Here is a 24,097-nt window from a genome sequence, read left to right as displayed (position 1 = left end):
TGAAAACAATAAGCCACGATAGCGAAAGATGCAGACAAGGCATTACAATGAGCTTAACTCCGAATTTCTGTTCTGTCTTGTTGGTGCAGTTTGCTTGTATGAATTTCTGACAAATTTAATCATTCAGAAAACACAGCACTATTTTTTATAGCGCAATATGCACGTGCAATTCCAATATATTGTTTCTGACGCTGCCTTGCAGGTGCACTTTTTATCCTGCTCCTAAAAACAGTATGAGCTGATCGTCAAAGTGGCTATGTTCGCTACGATGGCGTCACCCACGGCGCCCAGGTCCCGTTGTGGAGCTCAGGAAAGGCTGCAGGATCACTCGGCTTGTTTCCCATGGGTACAGCTTCAGCTCGGTATGCGTCTATGCGCCTCATCAGGTCAGATACAACCTGTGAAAGGAAAACAACATACCGCTATGAGCACGCAATTCACTGAACTTAATAATTAGAAGCATAAGTGGCGCTCCAGTGAGGCGATTGCTGCGGAAATGTGTTTACGGTCAGGGTACAGTGGAATCAGAAATACGACTACTGATATATTGGAAATTGGGAGAGAAAGTGGTGCGCTTACAAATTTCGGAGGTGCGCCAAAGATGCTAGCGATTGGACGCTTCAGGGACTTTACTTTTCCATTTAGAAGGAACCTGGTACGCAACCAAATTTTTACCTGAAGCAACTGTTTTCTAACTGGGGCTAGTTGGTCACGCCTCAAATCAGACGCTCCACCCCTCCCCTGTTCATTATTCTGAAACATTTTTTTTTAATCTATACTTCGATATCTTCGGATGTGCGCGCCATGTCAGACCGGTTGTTTGCACGCAGAAAGGGACCGATGTTAGTAAGACAGTCTAAACTGCCTTCTTATTCCACCGTGCTTATCCAAAGCATATTGCATTCTTGATATGTAGTTGCACAGCAGACGTCCTTCTGTAGCACACGCACACGAATAATATGCGAAATTCTACGTTTCCTAATAATGTACGAGATTCAACATCTTCGCTTACACTTATACCACGCAACGTTATATATTTTTCGCATTTTGTTTTATACGGCCTCAATTGAGACTGAATTTTTTATTATTACATTTTTATTCATGCGCGTGAATTTCAGAGTCAAACTCTTGGCTTTGCCATGAAAGGTTCGACGAAAAATCTTTACGAAGCAAATTTATTGACAACTTTCGAGTGTCACAGAATCTGCTACCTACATGGCTGGGCCTTCGTATTAAGACAGCAGCACCCCAGTTGTTTAATGGCGCTTTCACGTTGTAGGAGTGGCCGTCTGAAAACTACTTGGACACTAGGAAAGGAGTATTTCTGCACCATTATGAAAAAAAAATTGCCGATTCTTTTCTTGTGCCTTCCAGTGCGGCCCACCGCTACACAACTTCTCCGCTTATCGCGAATGTTGCCCAAAACTGTGCCAGCGTGGTATACCAAAAGCGGACGCTCGCCACTTTGCTTGCACAACGAAAGTGATGGTGATGATAAATTTTACTGGTGCAAGGGCAGGTTTGCAAAAATAGCTCTAGGCACGAGGCATTTTTCTCTACGCAAGGTAGGGCCTAAGAATCATTTCCTAAGATTTGTACTCCAGAGAATCCGAACACCAGCCCATGGGAAAGTCTGTATGCGTTGCGCCACCGCTTGGTAGCCGGCGCCACTATAGCGATCGAACCCCGTACCTCCCGCATGAAAAGGTGGATGCTCAAACGATTAGACCACCGATGCAGTACAACGAATGTGACTGGTGACGTCAGCGCCACCGTACCTCTGGGCCGTCACGCCCTGATGTTTGTCTAAATTACGTTTTCTCTAAATTGTAGAGAAACAAATTCCAATACGGGCCATCACGATGACAGGCGTTAGACACTTACCTCCGGAAGAGATTCGGCCAGGTTGTTGAGTTCACAGGGATCTTTGATGATATCGAACAGGAATACAGCATCATCAGGAGAAAAGTTTTTGCCAATACTGCGGCCGCACGTAAGCGTGGCTCGTCGTCTCCAGCTTCTTGGAAACCTCAAGCGGTCAGTCTTGTACAGGTCCCTGAGCACCGCCGCTGCGGTCGACTGGACAAGCAACCGGTCGAGATCGTTATGAGGCCGACGGCCGCCGGCAGTAGGGTAGCGACCATTGTCTTCTTCGGTCCTGTCTAGCACAAGTTTGTACCGCGAGTTACGAATTGCTGTCACCGTGGACTTCGGGTCAAGTGTGTCAGTGTTGTAAAGCATCTCAGTGCGAGGAGAAGGCGCGCCAGTGGACAGATGTTCCCACATGTCCAGTCCGTCCACATCTCCAAGGCTTGCCACATCGCCTCCTGAAAGCGTAGGCTGGGTATAAAAAGTAACGTCTAGGTGACGCCGACTGATGTTTCTTGAGCTCCCGATCTATATGACAACTTATATGTGGCTCAACGCTACCGCGCGAAATAAAACGCAAAACTAATAGGGTAGGCATAAGAAGAAAAATAGGAGCCTAGCTTTGTCTTTACTTTAGAAGGCTTTATATTCACACACCTGATTTTCAACAGTAAGAGAAGATGCTGCGCACCTTAGTGAATGATGAGCAATGAGCCTTTGGTTAAGCGTCATAAAAGTTAATCGTTAACACAAACACGTGCAAGCACGCACAGAAGAACTCGTGACAATAGTTCGTCCTGCATGTGTGTTCCTCCCTTCGTGCTTTCTTTCAGCAAGAAACGAAAGTTATCCTTATACAAATACCATATAGCAGTGAGAGCGCATAGCACTGATGGCTTAACTTCAAATGCAAATCTAGCTACTAATTGCTCGCCTTCGACACCACAACAATCCCGCATAGAACACGTGGAGCTTTTTAAGGGCCATGAGGAAGGGGGGGGGGGGGGGGGATTGCAGTGACCTCCGCAAAAAAAATTGCAGATTTGCAGGAGCAGAGTTTCTTTCAGGGCAAAAGTACTCAAAAGACTTCAAAAGCAGCATCCAAGACCCGTTGTAAGGGTAGCTGCGACTGCAGCAACTTCCAGTGCGAGAGCAAACCCACTAGCTTCCGCCGTTCGAAACACAACGAAGCCCGCGCTCCCGATGAAAAAGTGTAAAGTTTTAGGGACTGAACATTAGGTTTATCTTAGCAAGTCGACTACGTGCCTTGGACTGCTGCTTATCCAGTATTCGTTCTTTTTTGGACTGCAGTTTCACTCGGACTGGCAGGTGGTGTTTAAAGAGCTGGTACCAAGAGTATATGTAGCCAAAGTCTCTTGCCTATGGCAATTGTTTCACGCATTACAATCCACTCAAGCACAACGCAAACATGCCAAGAATATGCGGATGCGGGGGGGGGGGGGAGATCTCAACGAATGATTTGGGATCTAAACATTTAGAGTGAAGCACCAACCGGCTATCTTGTAGAGTGTGGGCAACCAGTCCGTGAAGTGCATAAGCTGGTGGGACACCCTCCGTCTTCTGGTGAGCAGAGGACTCCATACAAAGGCTGGCACCCTGGTGGATCCTTCCCACACAGACATTTTCGTCCCCCTCAACGGCCAGTTGAAGCTGCGGCTGGAGTGGCTGCCAAACGGCGTGCCGCCGTTGTCGCTGCTGAAGATGACGACGGTGCTGTTTAGCATTCCAGCTTCTCCGAGTGTCTGGAACACTTCACCTATCGATTGGTCCATCGCGTCTAGCATGCCTGCCGATAAAGAGAGTGGGCGCAGAGCATTCAACGTCCAGGTGCATTAAATGGGCTCCCGTAGGAACGAGTGTTGTCATGTTATCTTGCAAAGATATCTTTTTTTTGCAACATAGTACATTCCTCTTATTCCTGGTACCGCTTAATATAGGACCTATATTGAAGTCCTATTCAGGTAAAAGCTTACCTGGATAAAAAATAACATAAGAAGATATCACGCAGTGATCTTGCGTAAAAAGTGATTTTTCCTTGATGCTCTTCCGATTAAATCTCGTGTTGGGATTGTAAGCGGTCCTGTATTCTGTGACTGCAGCGTTATCTAATATTTCCGCTTTTCGTACTTCGCTCGCAGAGCACTGGTGCTATCTTTATCTCCTCTCGAGGGTGGCCGTGGGTGGGTAGGCCACCCCTATAAGCATGCAGTAGTGTCCCTTACGTAGTAAAATAAAAATGATCATGCATTTAGAAGCGTACATTGCGTATACACAGCCATGCATAGCGCACACTGCGTACTAGGTTATTCATATAATCCACATGATATAAGAGGACGAGCAAGATCAAAAGGAATAACATAATGACGAAGTCCGGAATATTTTCTATAGGTTACACAGGCTTCCACACCAGGTCCAGTGAAAAAATGAAGAGATGAAAGCCGTGCTAATCTGCTCTCCCTGAGAATGCATTTGGGCAGCAGTGGCACTTGTGGGGAATCAGCCCCCGCAGTTTCTCCTAGTGGTTTGCTCTCCCGCGATGCACAGTCTGCAGCAGCCTCGCCTCGAAGAGGGGCACTTTCCTGGTTAGTTACCCTAACTAACAAGAGAGGGCGCCAGCGTCGCAGCGCGAGAGACGACTTGCAGCTCGCGCGCGGGAGAGAGGATGAGGAACTTCGGCTGGGATCGTCGGCGCGAGCGGACGTTTCGCACGCGGCTCCGCTCTTCGTCAGCGGGGCGAGGAAGCGAAGTGAAGAGTGGCTCCCGTATCTCGTCCCGTCCGGCCTTCGGAGTATCCCTTGCACTAGCGTAGGCGAACATTAGCTCGTAACCTTGCTGGTGCGCCGGACGACCTTGATTCATTTGCGTATTTTGTTGCTAGCTGGCGTTATTGTTGCTATAGCAATTAATGCCTGCTTGTGTCAGCCAATGTGTCGTTCCTTTGTTCCTCAGAGCAAGGCCCGCCGTGGTTGGCGTGCGCTCGGTAGCGTCTGGCGTCTTGGGGTCTGGTGGTTTTGAACTGCGTGAGCCGCGATTAAGCGGGGAGAAACTCTTTATCTCCCCCAATTCAACCCCACATCTGGCGCCGAACGTGGGGCCTGCTCTTGGAACAATGGACGGCTGTCTGTTCGGTTCGAGGGACGCTCTCTGTCCGGACTTGCTAACTGCTAAGCCTGGACTGAATTTTTATCGCTAGGCCCTGCGGCATGCTTTCTTGAGTTCGAGGTGCATTATGCTGCAGCATGTTTGAACTTTTCGACATGCTCAGCGTGGTTTTCGTCAAGTTTCCCTGGAATTTCTTCACGAGAACCACTTGGTCCACATCGAGGGAGCGCGAGGCCTAGCGCCCGCGGAGTTGCCGAGCCCGAGGCGAGTGAGCACGGAAGTCGCGTGGGTGGTCCGAGTTTTGTGTATATATAATTCTCTGCTGTCTCTTTTTCGACTCTGGGAGTCGCGGCTCCGGGAGCCGGGTGGCCTGGGGCCACGGGTGCCACTACGAGCTCGATGGTATTGCAGCTCGGCCCCGGGCGCTCCGACACCGTCCGATACGGTGGGCGCCGACCGCTCAGAAGCTTCTACGTGCAGTGAGCGGGGCAGGACCACCCCACAAAGCTGACGTCTCCTCGCGGCTGCGCGCACGTAACCCGTCTCGGGTGTTTGTTTTGCTCACGGCCGTTGTCAGTGGTAGTCAGGCCTAATGCTTTTCGGAGCTGCCTGCACCACGTCAGAATTAAGAGGCACGACCACCGGACCGTAGTGTCCGGAGGTGCTCACTTTATCGCGCACTCTTTTTTGTAACCTCGCACGAACTGAGCAGTCTTGTTCAACTCAAGAAAGGGCTTTGTTCACTCGAACTTTGCGTCTGCACAGCCGCCTGAAACGTTTTGCAAGCGATTTAAGCATTGTGCCATGAGGCCCTTGCGGATGCCGTTTCCCCTCCCGTGACCTACGTTAAAAGCACGCCGAGAGCGTTTCGGCAATTTTGCAGATCCGGTGCAGACACCCAGGCTTCCTGTCCGGCGCACATCGTCGCGCTGTCACCTGCTGCGACAGAGCGGTTTGTATCCTGTTTGCCGCATCCATCCGGGGCAGCTGTGGCGAGACCAGTCAGCAGTCACCTCCGGCTGTTGTTGCCCTGGCGACTACTGCAGACCTGGCCTGCAGTTTTCAACTGGCCTTCTATTCGAGGGCCTGCGGACACGGAGTCCGCGGGCCATGCGAGTCGTCCCAGCGGAGACCTTCACGCCGCCTTCGAAAAACCGCGGAAGTTTGCGTGGATGCTGTCGGCGTGACCTCCGCTGCAAGACCTGCCTCAAGTTCATGAAGACCAGGAGACTCCTCCATAGCGTGTGCTTTCAGGCGGCAGGGTCTATTTAAGGTTGGGAGGATGTGGGGCCCCCCAGTTTCCCCTTGTGGTTTGCTTTCCCGCGAGGCACCATGCAGCAGCAGCCTCGCCTCGAGGAGGGGCACATTTCCTTGTTAGTTACCTTAACTAACAAGGGAGGGCGCCAGCGTCGCAGCGCGAGAGACTGCTTGCAGCTTGCGCGCGGGACAGGGCCGGAGGCTCTTCGGCTGGGATCGTCGGCGCGAGCGGACGTTTCGCACGCGGCTTTGCTCTTCTTCAGCGGGGCGAGGAAGCGGCGGGAAGACTGGCTTCAGTATCTTGTCCCATCCCGCCTTCGGAGTATCCCTTACCCTAGCGTGGGCGAACATTCGCTCTTAACCTTGCTGGTGAGTCGGACGACCTTGATTCATTAGAGTATTTTGTTGCTAGCTGGCGTTGTTGTTGCTGCAGCAATAAATGCCTGTTTGTGTCAGCCAATTTGTCGTCCCTTTCTTCCGCCAGAGCCAGGTCCGCCGTCGTTGGCGAGCGCTCGGTAGCGTACGCGATCACGGGGTGGGGTCTGGAGGCTTCGAACAGTGACAGCCGCGGTTAAAACGGGAAGAACGTATTTATTCCCCCCAAATAAAGCCCCACACACTCAGTATCCACTGCAGTATTTCCGAATTAACCTTTTTCTCTTTTTATTCTTCAAGGCCCAAACATACGAATTGCGTCTGGTGGTCCAACTATTTTCAGTTATAGACACGCTTTCCGCCTTTGTTTTCAAGCATGTATATTTGCTACTTTATATGCAGCAATTGGAGGTGCTGAAAAGCAGCAGCGTAAAATTTCGAACTTGGGTACCAATAAATATTACAACTAAGCTTATCGGCTTAGTGCATTATTCAGCGACAGCTGATTGGAATTAACGGCCGAGAGCGTGGCAGGCCATTTTGATGTTTCAGAGGCGGCTGCCCCATTGGGCGTCTCACAGTCCCACCTTTGGCCCGTCTTTAGGCTAACGTGTATCCTTGAGCATCTTCAGCTTGAGATCTTCGATTCGGTCGCGTTCCTGGCACACTTCACGGACTCCAGGGCGCGTTTTCCGTGTCCTACCCCCGCCCAAATCTCTAACTCGAACAGATGACCTGGCGCCAGCTCTAATCCTGCGCCTTTATATCCCCAGCTCGGCTTGTCCTTATCGGCCCGTCTTTTCTCCTCTAAACGCACCCTCTCCGAGGCACCCATAGTGGACTTTCACCATATCAACTACATTGGTTCTGAGTTCCAGCCACCCTCCGAAAGGCGACTCACCGACGTAGAGCGATGGGAGGTCGCAGTGTCCAGCTCGGACCCGGCTGCACAAAAGCAGCTGGTGGACTGGGATCTAAGAGTCGCTGAGAGCCACAAGCTCTCAAGAGACCACCCTACCCGATATCGAGCCGACCCATCAGTAGGCTGCAATGATAAGGCTCAAGAAACAATAAATGTTTTCACCACCACCACCACCTTGCACGGAACAAATAGTCTAGTTCCCAGTGTTGTGTTATTCGCAGTCTGAACCATCCGTTGGTTCTGAGGACAAGAAAGGCGCATAACTGGCTCATTGGGTCACTGATCACCTCAATCGTACAGTGAGGTGGCGGTGGTGTCCACTTAGAAAGTGACGCAGTTATGTGCCTTTCCTTTTCTCAAAGAGAGGTTTTATTAAAGTTAGTGATTTTTTAGGAAAGAAAATGTGCAGTAACTATCTCACTTCTCGGTGGACACCTCAACCGCGCCGTGAACAACTACGTTCGTTCTGAGGAAATTAAAGGCGCCTAACTGACTCCCTGGATGAGCAGGAAACCTCAATCGCACTTTGCCGCACAGTCTTGTCTTTGTCAAAGGTATGCAGCCCAAGGGGTCTGCTTCTGAGCTCTGCAGCGGGGCTCTTTTCACATACTCAGGGGCCCTAACCGTGCGAAGGCGGGAGGAGCTTAAGTCCTCCCAAGGTTAGGAGTATGAAATCTGCTTAAGAGTTCCGCTACACGGTTTCGAAGCAAACCCCGTGGGGCTGTATATTTTTGACAAAGCAGTACGCGGCGATGCTGTCCACCTAACGTGTTACGCAAACGCGTTACACGGCTGCCGTTGTAACCCCTAAATTGCTTCTGCTAAACGGCTTGTACAAAGCTATTGTAGCTTTCGCTGTAAAACTGAAGTATGTTTCACTTTACGCAAGTACACAGCGGCAAGTGACGGGAGAAAAGCCGGGATTGGCCTACCCAGTAGGGTTCACCCGAGTGTATTACCAAGCCCACTGACCTGCAAAAATGGTCCTGCTTTCTTCTCCTATGTAAGGAAACTTGTCAATATTCTCCTGCGGAGCCTCAAGAGGTATAGGGCCTTCGGTTCCGTGGGGTGCCTGGTAGCTCAGGAAAAGAAAGAGTGGCTGCGGGACAAGCGACAAACGCATGAGCCTGCATGTATGAAAAATATTCAGGGGACGCTCAAGCTTCGCCTTGAATGGTATGAATTAAATGGTATCGTTAATGGCTTCCTTCAGCGGTTTCTCCTTACATACAGTCGCTGTTCTTGGTTCACATTCCCACATTTATCCCAACACAGTGTCGATATTCTTCTCTTTAAACTCTTCCGCCCAGCAATTTACCAGCATAATGTTATTTCTGTATACACAGATATTGATTAGTAGTCACTGCACTACACAATCGCATGGATAAAAAGAAGCGTTCCACCCGGATGCAAGTTCCGCACTGAAAAAAACTTTATGCTGCCCGCGTGCCATCTGTTGTAGCAGCGGCGTACGTCAAACCGGCAGGTTTTCTGGTGGCCACCGCATGCAGGCGCCATTGTGCGCTTCAAGCAAATTGCACATGAAACGCCAACATACGCTTTGCTACCGGCTTATTTCCTATTTCCACCTCGAATGACACACTTACTCATTAGCATATACCCACAAGGTGTCACATTTCGTGAAAACCACATCACATACGTATAAACCCAGCTTATACCAAAACTGCATATGCGAGCGTGAGTGCCGTCCAGTGTTATGTTGATCTGTCTTTTTCAGATGTCTTTTCTGGCGCTTCCTAAAGCCATTGTAAATAGTTCATGTAAATAGAACGTATTTTCAGCGTAAAAAATAAAAAGTTTAAAAAAGGCTTACTTGGTCTAGTCGGTGGCGCCCCTGCCAAGCGACCGAAGGGTGTGGGTTCGAATCGGGGCTAAAGTTTATGAATTTTTTCTGAAGTTATGTCGTCGGATACATATACCAACCTATATTTCGCGTAGCAAATACTTTTCTCGAATATTTTGATTCGAGACCTCCACGCGTCACGTGGGTTTCTAGCCTCATCGCCGAGGCCACATTTACCGCTGAAGAGCAGCCTTAGAGCTATCGGTTTAAGAATACACACTCCCTAGCTATCACGCAGATTAAGCCCAGGTCACAGAGCACGCCACAAAAATTAGCAGCTCCACGGTAAGGAGAAAAAAAAACGCCTGCTGCAAAACTGTCATACTGCTGGCTCACCTTCTCCTTTTGCCTGTGGCGAATGAGATATTGAGCCCTCTGTGTGTAAAGCGTTGTAGAATAAATCCCTTTGTCCTCCCAGCGAGGTTCCGTGTTTAACCAGAAATCAAGGCCGGTGTGGTTTGCCTGCGAAGTAGCAAGATGCAATGAAAAAAATGCCGCACCGAAAGATACGCCAGTTCATACACAGTGAAGTGTTCACTCTTTCAAGTGTAGCCGCCAAGTGAGGCACATGCGCCGGCAAAGGAATTTTTTCTTCATTATGGAATGAGAGCTAGCACCTATGATAATCTAAAGACTAGCATAATTATAAAATTTCAATACACAACGGTCAACCTATAGAAAACATATACCTTTAGAAGGTTACATACTTTAACTATGTATGCAGATTTGCTTGTACCTGCCGTTGAGGAAATCAGAGCCTTCGTCAAAAGTACAGAGTCCAGAGGGTTTGCTTCTAAGCCGCACAGTGAGGCTCTTGTAGCATTTGTGGAAGTCTTTACTTTCAGAGAGATAAAGGCAAGAGTTCCTCGTAGTTTTGAACACTGGCAAAGCATAAAGTGCCACAAAGTGTGAACTGCAATAAAGCCACTAGGGCTCTGTATTATTTTCTTTGGATGAAAATAAAATAATTTGCGGCCACTGCTTCTGTCGGCAACTCTTACTCAACTGCGGCAGCACCTTAGCCGCAGCCTCTACGCATCGAAATGGCCAAGGTGTTCTTCCAAAGTTATTGTGAGAGCAAGCTTGTAGTATACTATAGATTTCTCATAGTTGGATGACACACAGATAGCAATAGGGCTTTCATGTCCAGCGCGTGTCGCTCCTTTTACGGATAGCCGAACGCATGCTGTCGGAAGTGTGAGCCAGAACCGTTTCCTGTGCACTGGCGAATCAGTGCGCACTGTGGGCGATGCAGTATCTACTCCTAAGAAATGGACCCAAAGTAAAGACCCAGGCCTGTTTCAGCCTTCTGCATACGCACAAAAGTCGCGCTGTGGGTGTAGTAGTCCTCTTCCCCGTTGTAGAAACCGTAGAAACTGTTGAAGCCTCGAAATGTCGGGGTTAGAGTTTCCATGAACGCTCCAAGATGCCACTGTGATAAAAAGAGCAACGGTCGCCAAACTTAACCACAGGAAAGAGGTACCAAGTTTAATTATTCCAATTAGTTCAAAAGCGTTCGCATTAATCATGTAAGGGATACAAGAAAGGCGTGCGAGTTATTACGACTGAAACGCAAGTAATAAAAGACAAGTGATCATATAAGGCTAATAAGAACAATCGTAACGCTATCTAGGTTAAAATCCAGGCAAAAAAAATATCGGAGCGCGCACGAGGCCTCTAAGGGCGCAATCGCACCGGCTAAATTTAGGGTCGGAACTCTGACACAGCTGCACTATAGTGCACTATAGCTGTACGGGTTGCCATACCAGTGGCACCAGCGCAAGCATTAGGGCGGAGATGAACTTAGTGAGCTGGGGAGCTCCTTAAGCCATCACTAGAGGGCGCCACTGTGCCAGCTGAAGTTAACCGACGGAACTCTGGCGCAGCTGTACGCGTTTGCTGCCACATCAAGCCTTACGGCGCACTACAATCTGTCGAGTCGGCGATCTCCATAAGCTATCGCTTAAAAATCAAGTAATATAAATGTGCAGCAAATAAGGCGACTACGCAAAAGGAAGTAGAAAGCTAAAATATACCTATATATTGCAACGGTACGACGCTCCCCCACAAAGGAAACCACACCAGGTCGGAGAGAGCCGAAAGAACACGCCCGGCGGCCGCCAATCTTCATCTTCGTCTGCGCGCGCTCGCTCCTCCGCGCCTCCCCTTCTTCCGCCCAGGGCACTTGGTCGGCTTACGCCGTGGCATGGGCGTTTATTCTCGTAACACCTTTCAACTGGGGGGGGGGGGGGGGGGGGGGGGACGGCCCAGGTTGTTCGAGTCCAGGGAAGCCAGCCGGAAAGTACGGCAGCCTCAAGTGATGCCGCCACGGCAATGGCCGCAGACTCCAGTGCAGCAGGGCGTCGACGCTTATATATATATATATATATATATATATATATATATATATATATATATATATATATATATATATATATATATATATATATATATATATATATATATATATATATATATATATATATATATATATATATATATATATATATATATATATATATATATTGCTACCTTCTCGGTACACACGCCTCTGTGAGCACGTGCGCCAAGAATGTAAACAGCAAGAGCAAAGAAGACATTACGTCAAGAGCTGCTAAGATGTAAACAAGAACGAGTAGAGGACTCACATGAACACCTCGGTAAAGTTCCATGCTCATTTAAAATGTTATCAAGTGATCACCTTTCCAACCAGATGAGTTTCGTAGCCAAGCTCCTGGAGATACTGGGGTAGAATCCGTACGTCTAGCGGCAGCCCCCAAGGCTCACTTGCTTGAATGGGCAGACCATGGAGTCCTAAAGGTAACATGCAAGGATATAATGTGTAGTTTATGACGTGGAAACAGCTTGTTTGTATGGTGTTCAGCGATGTGCGCATTTATTTTAGAAATTCCCAATGTTTATTCGCTAATTGCTTTTATTACTCGCAACATTAACTTAGTTTGGCCGCTAAGGAAAAGATCGTAGTTCTGTTGTGTTTCACTAAAAACAACCTGTATATGCGGCAGCTGTTACGTTTTCCAAATGACTTCCTTCCTTGTTGTATTAAGAAATTCACATAGACGGTGGCGCCACCTTTCTCTCTAAGTAATACTGAGAAACTGTATGATCGCTTGCACCCTGCAGCATCATTGGCAATGTATATTTTATTTTGTTTCAGGACCAACCAAATCAAATATACGATACCAATGATGGTGCAGGGTGTAATCAGCAGAAGCACGAACAACTAGTGGCACTTCGCAAGTTCCTGTACTTATGCCTTCATTAATTCCGGTGAACCACAAGAATTACGGAAGGAAATATAAAGTAACGCAGGGAAAAACAAATAGATTGTCGAAACTTCTGAAGGTAAATGTGCTTAAGACATGAATTTTTGGGGCCAACATAAGCAAAGTTTTGGCCACGGATTGAGCATCACTGAGAAAAAACGAAACCTCTTTCAGTCTATCAGCCGCGCCGCGAATCATACCTCTAGGACCTGGCCGACCATTCTCAATGCCATTCAGGTGAGACGTTATCCTACGCGCAAACGTTTCCTAATACAGTACGCTATCCCCGGGGGCAGATTTATGAGGCTTCCGCGGCTGAATGTGGTGAAAAATGATGAAAACGTGACGCCTTCCATAAATCTCCCCACCGCCGCCGCAAGCACTGGGCGAGATGACACTGCCCCGCCTGACTACACGTGGCCAACGCAATGCAGGGGTAGATCGAGAAAAGCAAGTCGACTTTCGCGGTGAATCGGAACTGGTTTGGAGGCGCCCCTGATCCTCCTTGCGGTGCTATACAAACCCCTTTCATAGCTGCGTAGGTCAGCTTCTTCCTCGCGTGCACTGGGCGAGGGCCACCGTCCCGACAGCCCTGATGTGGTGCATGTACACAGTGGGGGTCGGCTCCGCGAGATGTGCTCTGTAGTATTCATGTAAACACGGCTTATGGAGTCTTAATCATTCGAAGTCGAATCGCTCGCGTCTACATCAGGCTAGACAGCAAAGTTTGGTTGGAGGCGGCAGTTCACTGCCGATTAAGTGCAAGGCAGTCGCAACACAGCGAAAGCGAACTGCTTCAGCGGAACGACATTCACACCCCAATTCCCGACAACAAATCAGCGACACACTCAGCGACAGGTAATGCATAATCTCGCATTTACACATCGTAAGAATTGTTTACGTGTCCCCGTAATTTTTTATAAGTTATGCGAAGTTAAGCTCCAAGTGTGCCTCAGACCCCTCACCTCTTCGCATTCTCACGAGGCAAGAAAATGAAATCCGTGTGCTATAGTGTGCCGGTCCCTAATGGCCAGAAAAAAAGTTATCTCGTCAGATGTAAGCGTGAAGTGCACTGCTGGAAATGCGTAGCGTATTCTAATGCGTCCCTACCCAACCCTTTGGAGACGTCTCACATCAGCCGCTTTTCTTTCCTAAGCTTTCCTCCGAAAACGACAGCGCATTCGGCTTTATTTGCCGCGTTTTACGTATAGCGGTATGCTCTAGCAGAGCTGCTTACTGGCCGTGCTGATAGATGCCGCCACATGACCTGTGTCGCTAGGGTGCCTCAGAGGGCCAGCGGAGGCGAGCGGGCATCCAGGCACCCTATGCGTCGCCGGCGCACTCATTAATAATTGCGGCAACTCACGCGGCGCTGTCGCCTCGCTCGTGAAGTCCCACCAAGACTACGCGTGCGCCTCTGGGGCCGCAGGGCAGAACTTGGGCTCCTTCGGGGCGTGCGGTAGCTTTTACCACCACGCTACAATTGAAGGCGCTGTTGAATCATGCACTGCTCCGGCGGCAGCGCAGGACGTACGCACCAGGGGCGGATGAACTGAAAGTTTCGCCAATGTTCCTTTAGGTTCGGCTCCGTGTTCTCCTCAGTTCTGGCGCCAAGGTTGCCGGCGCGAGAGCTAATAGCATTTCATGCTTAAACAAAGAAAATAAACGCTGGAATATTCGTCCTCATATTGCTGCTAATGAAAGCGTCCGTTCAAACGCTGCAGCCTGCATAAGCGCTATGATACAACGGCGACCGAGTCAGGCGTGATTCTAGAGGAAATTGGAGGGGACACTTGAGCTTCGCTTTTAGGGTATGACGCGATAGAGCAAGTGGGCCCATATATAGGGCATTGGTCGTTCTTCACTTAGCATTCATTGATCCCTTGGGGTCCTCATACCACTCCTGGCACACTGGTTCAGCGGTTAAGTGATGCGCCACTGCTGCCAGCGGTGGGCTTGTGCGACCCAGGCTGCTCTTCCCGAAAAACCTCTCGCGAGCGATCATTAATTTAACTGCCACCTGCCACAGTGGGCAGTTTGCTCACAATCCGGTGGGCATGTTGTGATGACGCCACAAGGCCACGTGACGCAGGCGGCCTACCTGCCCCCTAAGTTGCTTGTCTTCGGATTTTTTGAGGAATTTTTGCTCACGGCAAAAGAAGCCGTAGGCGACGCCGGGTTTCCTGCGACACGAGCTCCTTAGCGCTGTGGCGCTAAAATGCGCCTGGCGCCATGCACAGGTCGGGTGCTTGATTATCAGGCAGTATAAAATTCCTTCCCTGGAATGAGTAAGATGCCTACCTTTCGCGCTTTGATTAGGTTAGCCCTATAAACATAAGCCCTCCAGCATTTTCGCTAGTCCGATGCGTAAGAAAAAAAAATAAATTTCTCTTCTTTAGTGACGACCGAGATTTCCACTTTATATGGCTCACGCCTGTAAGGTTCTTGTCATTCGCTATTTAGTTTCTTTGGGCCAGGCTCTTGACACTAAGGTTGTGAATGCTATCAATGCCCATCACGTTCTTTGTGTTTCTCTGTTTAGGTTCACCTGTGCGTATCGGGTAGCGGCCGCTCATGAGAGCTTCTCTCGAAGGAGAGCAGGAGGGTTGGGCGTATAAGCTGTTCAGGATGACACCGTCCGCAGCCAGGGCGTCCAAGTTGGGTGTGGGGATCTGAGAAGACCCGTGGAAGCTCACGTCGTCCCATCCCTGAAAGAGAAAATAAGCAACTTCATCAAACGCTTGTAATTGTGGTAATGCGAATTTCAGCGACAGCTGAGCTGGCGCCAAATGCGCTGGTAGGAGTGTTCCATGGCTGTGGGCACGGTTCAGGGATGTTTGTTGCGTTTATGCCGCTACGCTTGCATTAGCTGCACATGTAAGTTATGGCGAACGCAGTATGCTGGAGTTTTGTAATAGCAGGATGCAGTTAGCACTCATGTGGTGCGGGAAGTGGGGATAATTAGGCTAAGTAGCGTGCCATATGCAGCTTGCCATATACGTGCGTGCCATATACAGCGATCAAATTAAAAAAAAACATTTTTTGCGCTGATCGCGTTTTGCACAAGCCACATATTGCCCTAGTATCCACAAAACTTCTAAATGCATCAAAGTTCAGGGATGTTTGTTGCGTTTATGCCGCTACGCTTGCATTAGCTGCACATGTAAGTTATGGCGAACGCAGTTTGCTGGAGTGTTGTAATAGCAGGATGCAGTTAGCACTCATGTGGTGCGGGAAGTGGGGATAATTAGGCTAAGTGGCGTGCCATATGCAGCTTGCCATATACGTGCGTGCCATATACAGCGATCAAATTAAAAAAAAAACATTTTTGCGCTGATCGCGTTTTGCACAAACCACATATTGCCCTAGTATCCACAAAACTTCTAAATGCATCACTTCCTAGCACGAAACGTTAGCAGAGTTGTTCAGTTGTGGCCGGAGAAATCTTTCATGGCTCAACCAATGTGCTCGAGAGATGTTACCTTCCGAGTGTAATGGATGAATGGAGTAATCATCCCGACAACTTTGCCAGTCAGACGAATTCTTTCAGATTCAGGCAGGCGCTAAACGGCCCCCCGCACAACCACCAAAACCAGTTTTTACCTGCGCATGCTTCCTGTATTACCATGTACTGCAATCGCGTAGCCTACCTCTCTGCCCTACAGCCTATTTAGTCTGTATTCCTGCTACTCACTAACATGTGTCGTTCCTGAGTAATTATTTTGCTTTGTTGCCTCTTTTGTCACACTTGGTTACAATAATTTCTGTGTTCTTATAACTTGCTTTTTGTTTGTGTGTGTGTAGAACCACCGGACAGCTATCGCTGCTTACCTCTCCGTATTTAACGTCCCTCACAAGTTTCTACGGGTGAATAAATTACGCTAATGAGGTCAGATTAGTACCTGCAAAGAGCTCCCTTCTTGACTTCCTCGTACACACTTACAAGCCCGCCAGCTGCAGATGATTTACACTTTTTTTTAGCTCAACATTATGATTACATATATTTAACGCGACCTCGTTTTTTTTTTTTGCAGTCAGCTTGATATATGAGATTTGATGGCCTTTTGTGGCAGTTTTTGTAACGGATTTGATTCGAAGATGGAAAAAGCGTAGCAGGGGCTGGTTGATAGTTAGGTGGGCGGGTGATATTAAACGTTTACGGGGATAAGGTCGTCGCCGCTGGCAAAGGAAGGGGTTAATTGGAGAGATGCGGTAGAGGTCTTTGTCCTGCAGTGGGCATAGTCGGACTGATGATGATGATGATGCGCTGTGAACATATATGACTCCTATTCATATCTTGATATGTATGACTCCTTGATATATATGACTCCTTGATAGATGACTCCTACTGTGTTCCTTCGCGCATCAGTTTTATTCAGTTGCCTTTTTAATATATCATATTCGGCATTTGTTGTATTTTTGTTCTTCTTTTTTTGCTATTCACTTTCAATGTTTAGATGTAAGATTACTCTTCATTTTTTTCTTTTGGCTCACTATTATACAGTTTAAACTGAACGTGCTGATTTCTTATTTGCTGTATTCGTTCTGCTGTGTAGTAAATAATTCATTCTTTTCTTCTTTTTATCCATTGCAATATAGAGTTCAGTTGAGGCTTCTTTTCTGGGATGAGTTTTGTTTCACTTTGCAGGCCCTAATCGAGGGTCCCATTTCAGCCTGCGACTCTGGAATTCTCGTCTGTTCTACTGTTGCTGGTTTTATTATGTATTACCTCTCATAATAATAACATGAAACTGAATTTAACAAACGGCTGATTCAGCGCTTGTCGCTAAGAATGGGATACTGCGGAAAAGCGAGTCACTTACCATGTCATCTGCCAGCAGGTAGACGATGTGCGGATGCGCACTAGAGCACAGTACCACGGGTAGGACCAAAACGAGAAGTGTCGGGCAAACCATCGTGCCTCCTACTGCTCCGCTGCTGAAATTGTTACAAAATAACCCCACAAGTCAATGTTAATATTTCCAGCATGCCGTGGCTTGTGCAGCTAGGAACATACAATCAAGTAGACTGCGCCAAGACTGCGCCAACGACAAGGTTGTCCACTTGCCGTTTATCGTTCCATCGCAAAAGGCCCCAGTGCTTCCTAACGTAGTATAATTAATGCATGGAGCTTGCCTCTTACGTCAGACTATTGGCGCGGTTCAGGTGTCCAACGATATATGAGACGGATACTGCGCCATTTCCTTTCCCCAAAAACCAATTATTATTACATCAGACTATCCCACCTGCTGGGCGGAATCAGGCTATTGCGGTGTGCTACAGAGAAGTTGCTCGCGTATGTTGTCCTTAGCATTAGCTGCCGCATTTCGACCGAGGAGAAATACGAAAATGTCCCTTCATTGAGATTTTGAAGCAAAACTTGAAACATAGCAGGTGGTCGAATTCGTTAATTTCACCGCGAGTTTCCCTTGTATCTGTCAGCCCTAAACACATCAAATCCATGTCCTGTTTCTTCTCTGTGCAGCAAATGCTACCCTAATTTGTCTTCTGTCGCATGCATTGCACAGAATGTACAGTGTGCGTCAAAAATTTTCAGGCCACAGAGTCTGAAGCTGTGTAGCGGGGTGTATAGGGTACTCTTGGACCTCCAAATCTCTGTACGGGGTACGAGAATTACCATTTTCATCTCCGAGATCCTTAGCAGCTTCATAGGAGTCTTAAATGTCGGAACATACTGACGAAAAGTACACACTGGGAACTTTTGACTCTGTTTGTACATGTCCCATCACCCGTCTTTCTACTATCCCCGGGTCTCTAAACTATAACTTCAAAGTCCGCAAAAAAGTTTTCAGTGCACGGATTTCTAGTGAGTGGTCACAACGTTGTCCTGACCACTCACACACGCACCAAATCGTTCATGGCGTGTACTACATGCCCCTATTACTTTCTGCCCTCTCACCCCCTTCGTTCCAGATGGCGTGTCACAGCATTCACGGCAGAGTGTCCGCTCAGAGCGAGTTACCGCGCCTTTCCTTTCTTCGCATTCTAACCTAATAACCTATCACCTTGAAATCTCTCGACGATCTCCCCGAGGCAAAGTTCGTATAGGTGTTTGAGCCTGCTCGACGTATGGTATGAAGTCGACTCAATAGCACCGTCTACATTGCTTGAAAGGTCGGAATGCGGCCTGTCTTATCCTTGTTCCCTGAATTGTTGGTGTGGTAAGCAAATTCGTTTCAGCCTGCGCACATATGCATGCCAATTCGTTCTCTGAGTTTACTGTTTTCGCACAAAGCTGATGCTCAAACGTGAAATATCGTCATAGCCAGCAAGGCCACCTGTGGCTCAGTCTCTTCCACGCACCGAACGCGGACATAGCTGACTGAAGCGAAGAGTAGCGAAGTTAGTTATATTCGAGTCACATTTAAACGGCTGCAAAGTTAGCGATAGCACTGATTCCAAATTTACGACGTAACTGGCAGATAAAAAAAATGGAATGTCTTCGATCAACTCACAGTTGGTAAGCGCCGTGAAGACTGGACCCTGAATAATAGAAGCTGAAGTTACCGAGGATCGAAACCAGCCTCGTATGGCAAGCGTGCTCTTCTTTCTGCCAACGGCATCCGGCAGTACACACGTGGCGAACACACGATGGACCATTGCTTGCTGGTTGGAGATGTCAGCCTATTTTTTCGCTACACCAAGCACCCATTATAGTATCCTTCATACTTTGGGATGAAACACATCCCAATTAGAAACTAAAGCCACGCTGCTCAAAAAGGTCGCACCTAGAAGCTTAAATGAATTTCTGTCCATTAAATTGAACCAGGCTTTCACTTTAAAGGTCGCGAATGCTATACCGGCAATACCTGTGTGAGGCAGGTCGGAAACATCCCTGGCACGAGAAAATGTCACTGTTAATTCGCCCGCTTTCCCGCAATGGCGAAGTCAGTTCGGTCCCTCAGCAATCGTTCGTGACTCTTGCAGCCCTTTATGATGCGATTTTAAACGGCGCAGTTTCCATTGATTAGAGAGAAATAAGCAAACCCTGTCGCAATGTGTTTTCGCGCTGATTTTAGTACACTAGCATCAGGGACGCAACTTAGCAATTTCGCCTACGCTTGTGTGTCCGGTCCCACCTTGGCAGGTGCCCACTGTGCACACCGTGGCAGGTGGCAGTTAAGCTCATAAGTGGTTCTCGAGGAGAGCAAACTGGATCTCACAAGCCTCACCAGTGGCAGCGCCTGCCATAGCAGAGCAGTGGTGCATCGTTTAACAGCTGAACCATTGCGCCATGATTGGTATGAGGGCTCATAGCTATCTATGAATGTAAAGTTGAGAATGACCCATTCCGCATATATGGGCATTAACTCATTAACGCTATGGCGTTATGCACTTAAGGCGGAACTTCAGTCCGATTTCGCCGGTCTTTGTCAGGAGCCTGCTTGACCTTTTTGACTTTGAAAACCGAGCCTCGAGCCGAAATCGAAGGGAAAACCGAAGTGTTAGCGCACCTAATTTGCATTTGGCCCAACCACGCTAAATCGTCTACCATTTTTTTTTCTTTTTACTGGGACCACTTGAGTTTCGTGAGATGCACTGGCGTTGCAGTGGCAAGAAACTGGTCGCACTGGCATCATGCTGAATAAAGTTGGACTGTGCTTGACCGCACTAAATGAAATATTGGTATCGCTGGAGCAAGCACTGTGCGCGCTGGGACCACTCTTGTCCTAATAAATGTTCGATAGGGCTGGCAGAAGAAATGTAAGCCTGTGAGGAATGGCTGAGCAGACAAAGAAGCAAGGCTTCGGAATGCATTATGCCGCATACTGCTGGGCAAAATGACGGAAGCGGCCGCTTCGTCTTTGAATTTGCAAAAAGAAGACGAGAAAGACGAAGTAGCGTGATGAGTGCGACCGCAGCCATTGACCAATACACAGGCAGCATCTGTCAGTCGCCCCTTGTGTCTTGGCCAATCCCCCACAATGGTATGCGGTGTTTTTTTTTTCCATTAGGACAACTTCTTGACGGAACGCAGCCATATTCTGTGCTGCTGAAATTGTCTAATTAGCACAGAGGTGCTGGTGGAGGCTATCGATTGCAGTACCTCTAAATGGTCATGGTCGCAATGAACGAGACTACGTAGGATTTTAAAATTTCTTAACCATTTAAGTAATTAGGTTAATTTCTTGAAGCAAAAGAACACGCACTTTTCGCCGCCTTTTGTGTCTTCATTATTTTGTAAGCAGGCGTCGGATGACGGACCTTGACACATCGTCGTTATGCATGCATGCTGGTGGATTTCAACGTTGTCTTTCTACTCTTTTTGCCGGCAGAATTTTGCCATTGATTTCTCTCGAGTGCCACAGTTAACCCAGTCGTCTACGAAAACAAATATATTTGCTTCTTACGTCCTGTTCAGAGGTGACAAATTTCAGTTTTCATCCATAGTATGTGAATGTTTTGAAGGGAGTTAGAGACACTCAGATCTCGTTCTGACGGTACTCTTTCCAGCATCCTCTCACAGCGGTGGGTTTGCACAAAACATTTGCAGCTGCGGAAAATCCACACTTCTCGTTCTTTTCTTTAGCTGTGAAGGCGTCAAATGTGAGATTTATATCGTCGTCCTCACAATATGAGACGACGTCGGCATTCGAAGGACGTCACCCTTGAACGCTCTCCGCAGCTCGCGAACTAAACAAAATGTCCTATCACAGTACGTCTACCACTATATCTGGGCAAGTTTGAACGTTTTTCTTTCTAGGTGTTTTCGTTAGGTGATAATCAATGTCAAGACGCCCTGGTAGCGGGCAACGGAGATCTGGGGAAAGGAGGTTTTGCGCCTTGCGACTGACTCCTCCTTGCCTGGGCGAGAACAGCAACACTTCCAGACTTTCATCCAATAGTATCGCACTGAAAGAAGGACTTTCGCGTTCCTATTGGTGCTTGGAAATTTCTGTAATTATACCAGAGTCGATCAATTCTTTTTAGTGATCATGGAGCATCGCCTAAATGATATGGGATTGGTTTTTACGCTTGCAGGTGCTGCTGCGCCGCGGAGCTGTTTGTCGTGCGGGGGTGTCGAGCCAGCTGCGGTTAGTGAGTAATATTTTGACTGTTTGGGACCGAGTGTTTGGCGCATAGAGCAGACACATTGACGGAAGCGAATTTTGTGACAGAGTGAACGTCTGTGCTTCATAAAAAAAAGGTCGAGTGGATTCCTCTGCATACGACTCGCACAAGCAGCGCACACCAGTGACTCCAACATCGCTAAGAATCAAGTGAACGAAGTTGACAATAAAACGATAGACGTGCGACAACGTTGGGCAGTAAGCAGTGTCTTATTGCCGCTTTAGAACAGTGATTATATGGTAATGTAAAAATTCGGATATAATGAACGAGAACGCAGGGTCCGAACCCTAATGGAATGCCACCAAGTGGTCGCTTTCAAGTAAAGTAATTACGATGCAGTGGTCCGATCGTTTCACCATGACGACGGGAAACAGCAGGAACGCTGGGTCCATATTTATGTTGTATAGCTTGTGTGAATTAAATTTATAAATATTCCTTTACATTGAGAATACCTCAGGGTTACTGCCGTAAACAAAGACATGTCATATAGGCCTGCAGCTTGCATATATGTCGTGGACAACCGCACAAAGTGAAAATAAATCGCTTGCGGGAATTTTTAAATTACTGTTGCATTATTGCATACCCACGTGCACAACTAAACAGCGCAAACAACTGCACAAAAGCTAGGTCATTGGCAAATGTATTTTATTTGCGACTGAAACTACAACTTCGCCCATGAAACACCGCGCACGCGGTGGACAGAACCCAAAAGTATGATCACAAGGCCTCGTTTTTACTCGAGACGAATCGTACAACAATCAGTGGTATTCAGCCACACATATCCCTTCAGAAATTCCAGCATTTACAGAAGACCATCGAGACATGCGCGTTCTCGAGTGGCGACCACACTGGACTTTCTGACGACATAGAGTTGTGTCAGGCCTTTACATACTGGCTGCGTGCGTATTTTTTCGTTGCATTGCTAGGCTGGAGCGAGATCTTCACCAGCGGCTTTTTTTTCGAGCAGCTTTGCGTTTACACTATTTCTCAAAAACGCTTTCATTGTACGAAGAGAGCGCAAATTGAAGAGCTGCCGTAAAGCGCAGTACTCAGTACTTGGCCGTAACCGCTATGGCATTGAATTTAACAAGGATGTACTAGAGAACCAGTTCACAAAATCTTGACATTGTGCTGTTTAAAGCCGAAAGAGCCACCTTTTCATGCCGCCACAACATCACATGCCACCAACAGCATCCGCTTGTTGTCGCCTGAAGTTTATCTGCAAATTAAGATTTTGCCGCTAAGTTGCACGAAATACCTGCTTTGTACAAATGAATTGCACGTAATACGAGTCGGAAAACGTCAAAAGCAGTCCCACGTGCGAAGTGCACGTAAAGCCCTAGTGCCTGCCCGGGTCAATGCACTTATACGGTCAGTGGCGCCCCTAGCGACAGCTTCCGGCCTCAAGTCACACATCCGGCGAAGCTTCATTGCCTGCAAAAATATTGAACTAATCCTATTATACTTTGCTCAACATCTGCGCCAAGGAAGCGACGAATAGAAGTTTGCATTGTGAAATTCCGTGTCCCGACTTCTAAGTGAGCCACCAAATCAAGAAATTTCTTTCGCCTCTATTTGCTGATGAACGGGCAGCAACTAAAAGTCCGTCGCAAGGTGAGGAAAGAAAAGTGTCAGGTTGTGCAACATCCTCATATGCATCATGAGTAGCGTCTTCAACAGCGAATACTGCTCACTTCACGAATTCTTTTGCGACTATTGGGCAAAGATCACATACATGTACCTGTCATACAAGTTACGCAGTAGTGGGCGACCTCAGGATATACTTTCTTTTTGTTACAAAGTGTCACATGTCGCACATTTCTGGCCGGAGTTCATTACCAGTCTGGTATTCACCTCATTTACACTCCCCCGCACTCAAATCTGTCTGGGCGATGTGAACCTTGTTTAAAAACGCGTCAAAATTACCGCGAATAGAGGGAAAAGCTTGTAAAGCTGTTTTTCCAGGGGTCACTGTGAAGTTTACTCATTGCACCTCGACAGAGGTTCTTTGTTTTTGCTTTTATTTTCGTTGGGTTTTAATCTCGAACCGACACACGGACTATGAGGGGCATCAGGGTGGAGGACTGGGAATTAATTTATTTGAACACTCGGGGTTCTTTACGTGCGCGGACATCTCATAAAACAGGCACGCTTTTCCATTTCGCCTCCATCTAAAAATAGGCTGCCGTGGTCGCACTGAGCGACCGTGACAGCTTCATTTGTTTCTTGTGTCGGGCGGACGGAATGGGTACCATATTTCTCTCTCTGCTGTCCAAGATCTTAATTGTTTTCGGGTTCAGATTGGAT

At 47.8% G+C, this 24,097-nt stretch overlaps 1 protein-coding gene across 1 annotated transcript in view; it reads right to left on the bottom strand.

Annotated features, from left to right (window-relative positions):
• Positions 1-141: 141 nt before the first annotated feature.
• LOC144124306 (uncharacterized) overlaps positions 142-24,097 on the bottom strand; it is a 50,631-nt gene continuing 26,675 nt past the window's right edge. The window contains exons 13-21 of the mRNA XM_077656941.1: positions 17,521-17,635; positions 15,246-15,405; positions 12,112-12,224; positions 10,732-10,842; positions 9,747-9,872; positions 8,519-8,645; positions 3,383-3,676; positions 1,885-2,327; positions 142-398 (exon numbers count right to left, since the gene is read on the bottom strand). Coding sequence (XP_077513067.1) covers positions 264-398; positions 1,885-2,327; positions 3,383-3,676; positions 8,519-8,645; positions 9,747-9,872; positions 10,732-10,842; positions 12,112-12,224; positions 15,246-15,405; positions 17,521-17,635 — 1,624 coding nt within the window. The 3' untranslated portion in view covers positions 142-263. The remainder of the gene's footprint in view (positions 399-1,884; positions 2,328-3,382; positions 3,677-8,518; positions 8,646-9,746; positions 9,873-10,731; positions 10,843-12,111; positions 12,225-15,245; positions 15,406-17,520; positions 17,636-24,097) is intronic.

Source organism: Amblyomma americanum, chromosome 3 (genome assembly GCF_052857255.1).
Source record: "Amblyomma americanum isolate KBUSLIRL-KWMA chromosome 3, ASM5285725v1, whole genome shotgun sequence".
NCBI classification, from domain to species: Eukaryota; Metazoa; Arthropoda; class Arachnida; order Ixodida; family Ixodidae; genus Amblyomma; species Amblyomma americanum.
This window is presented reverse-complemented; position numbering and strand designations above follow the sequence as displayed.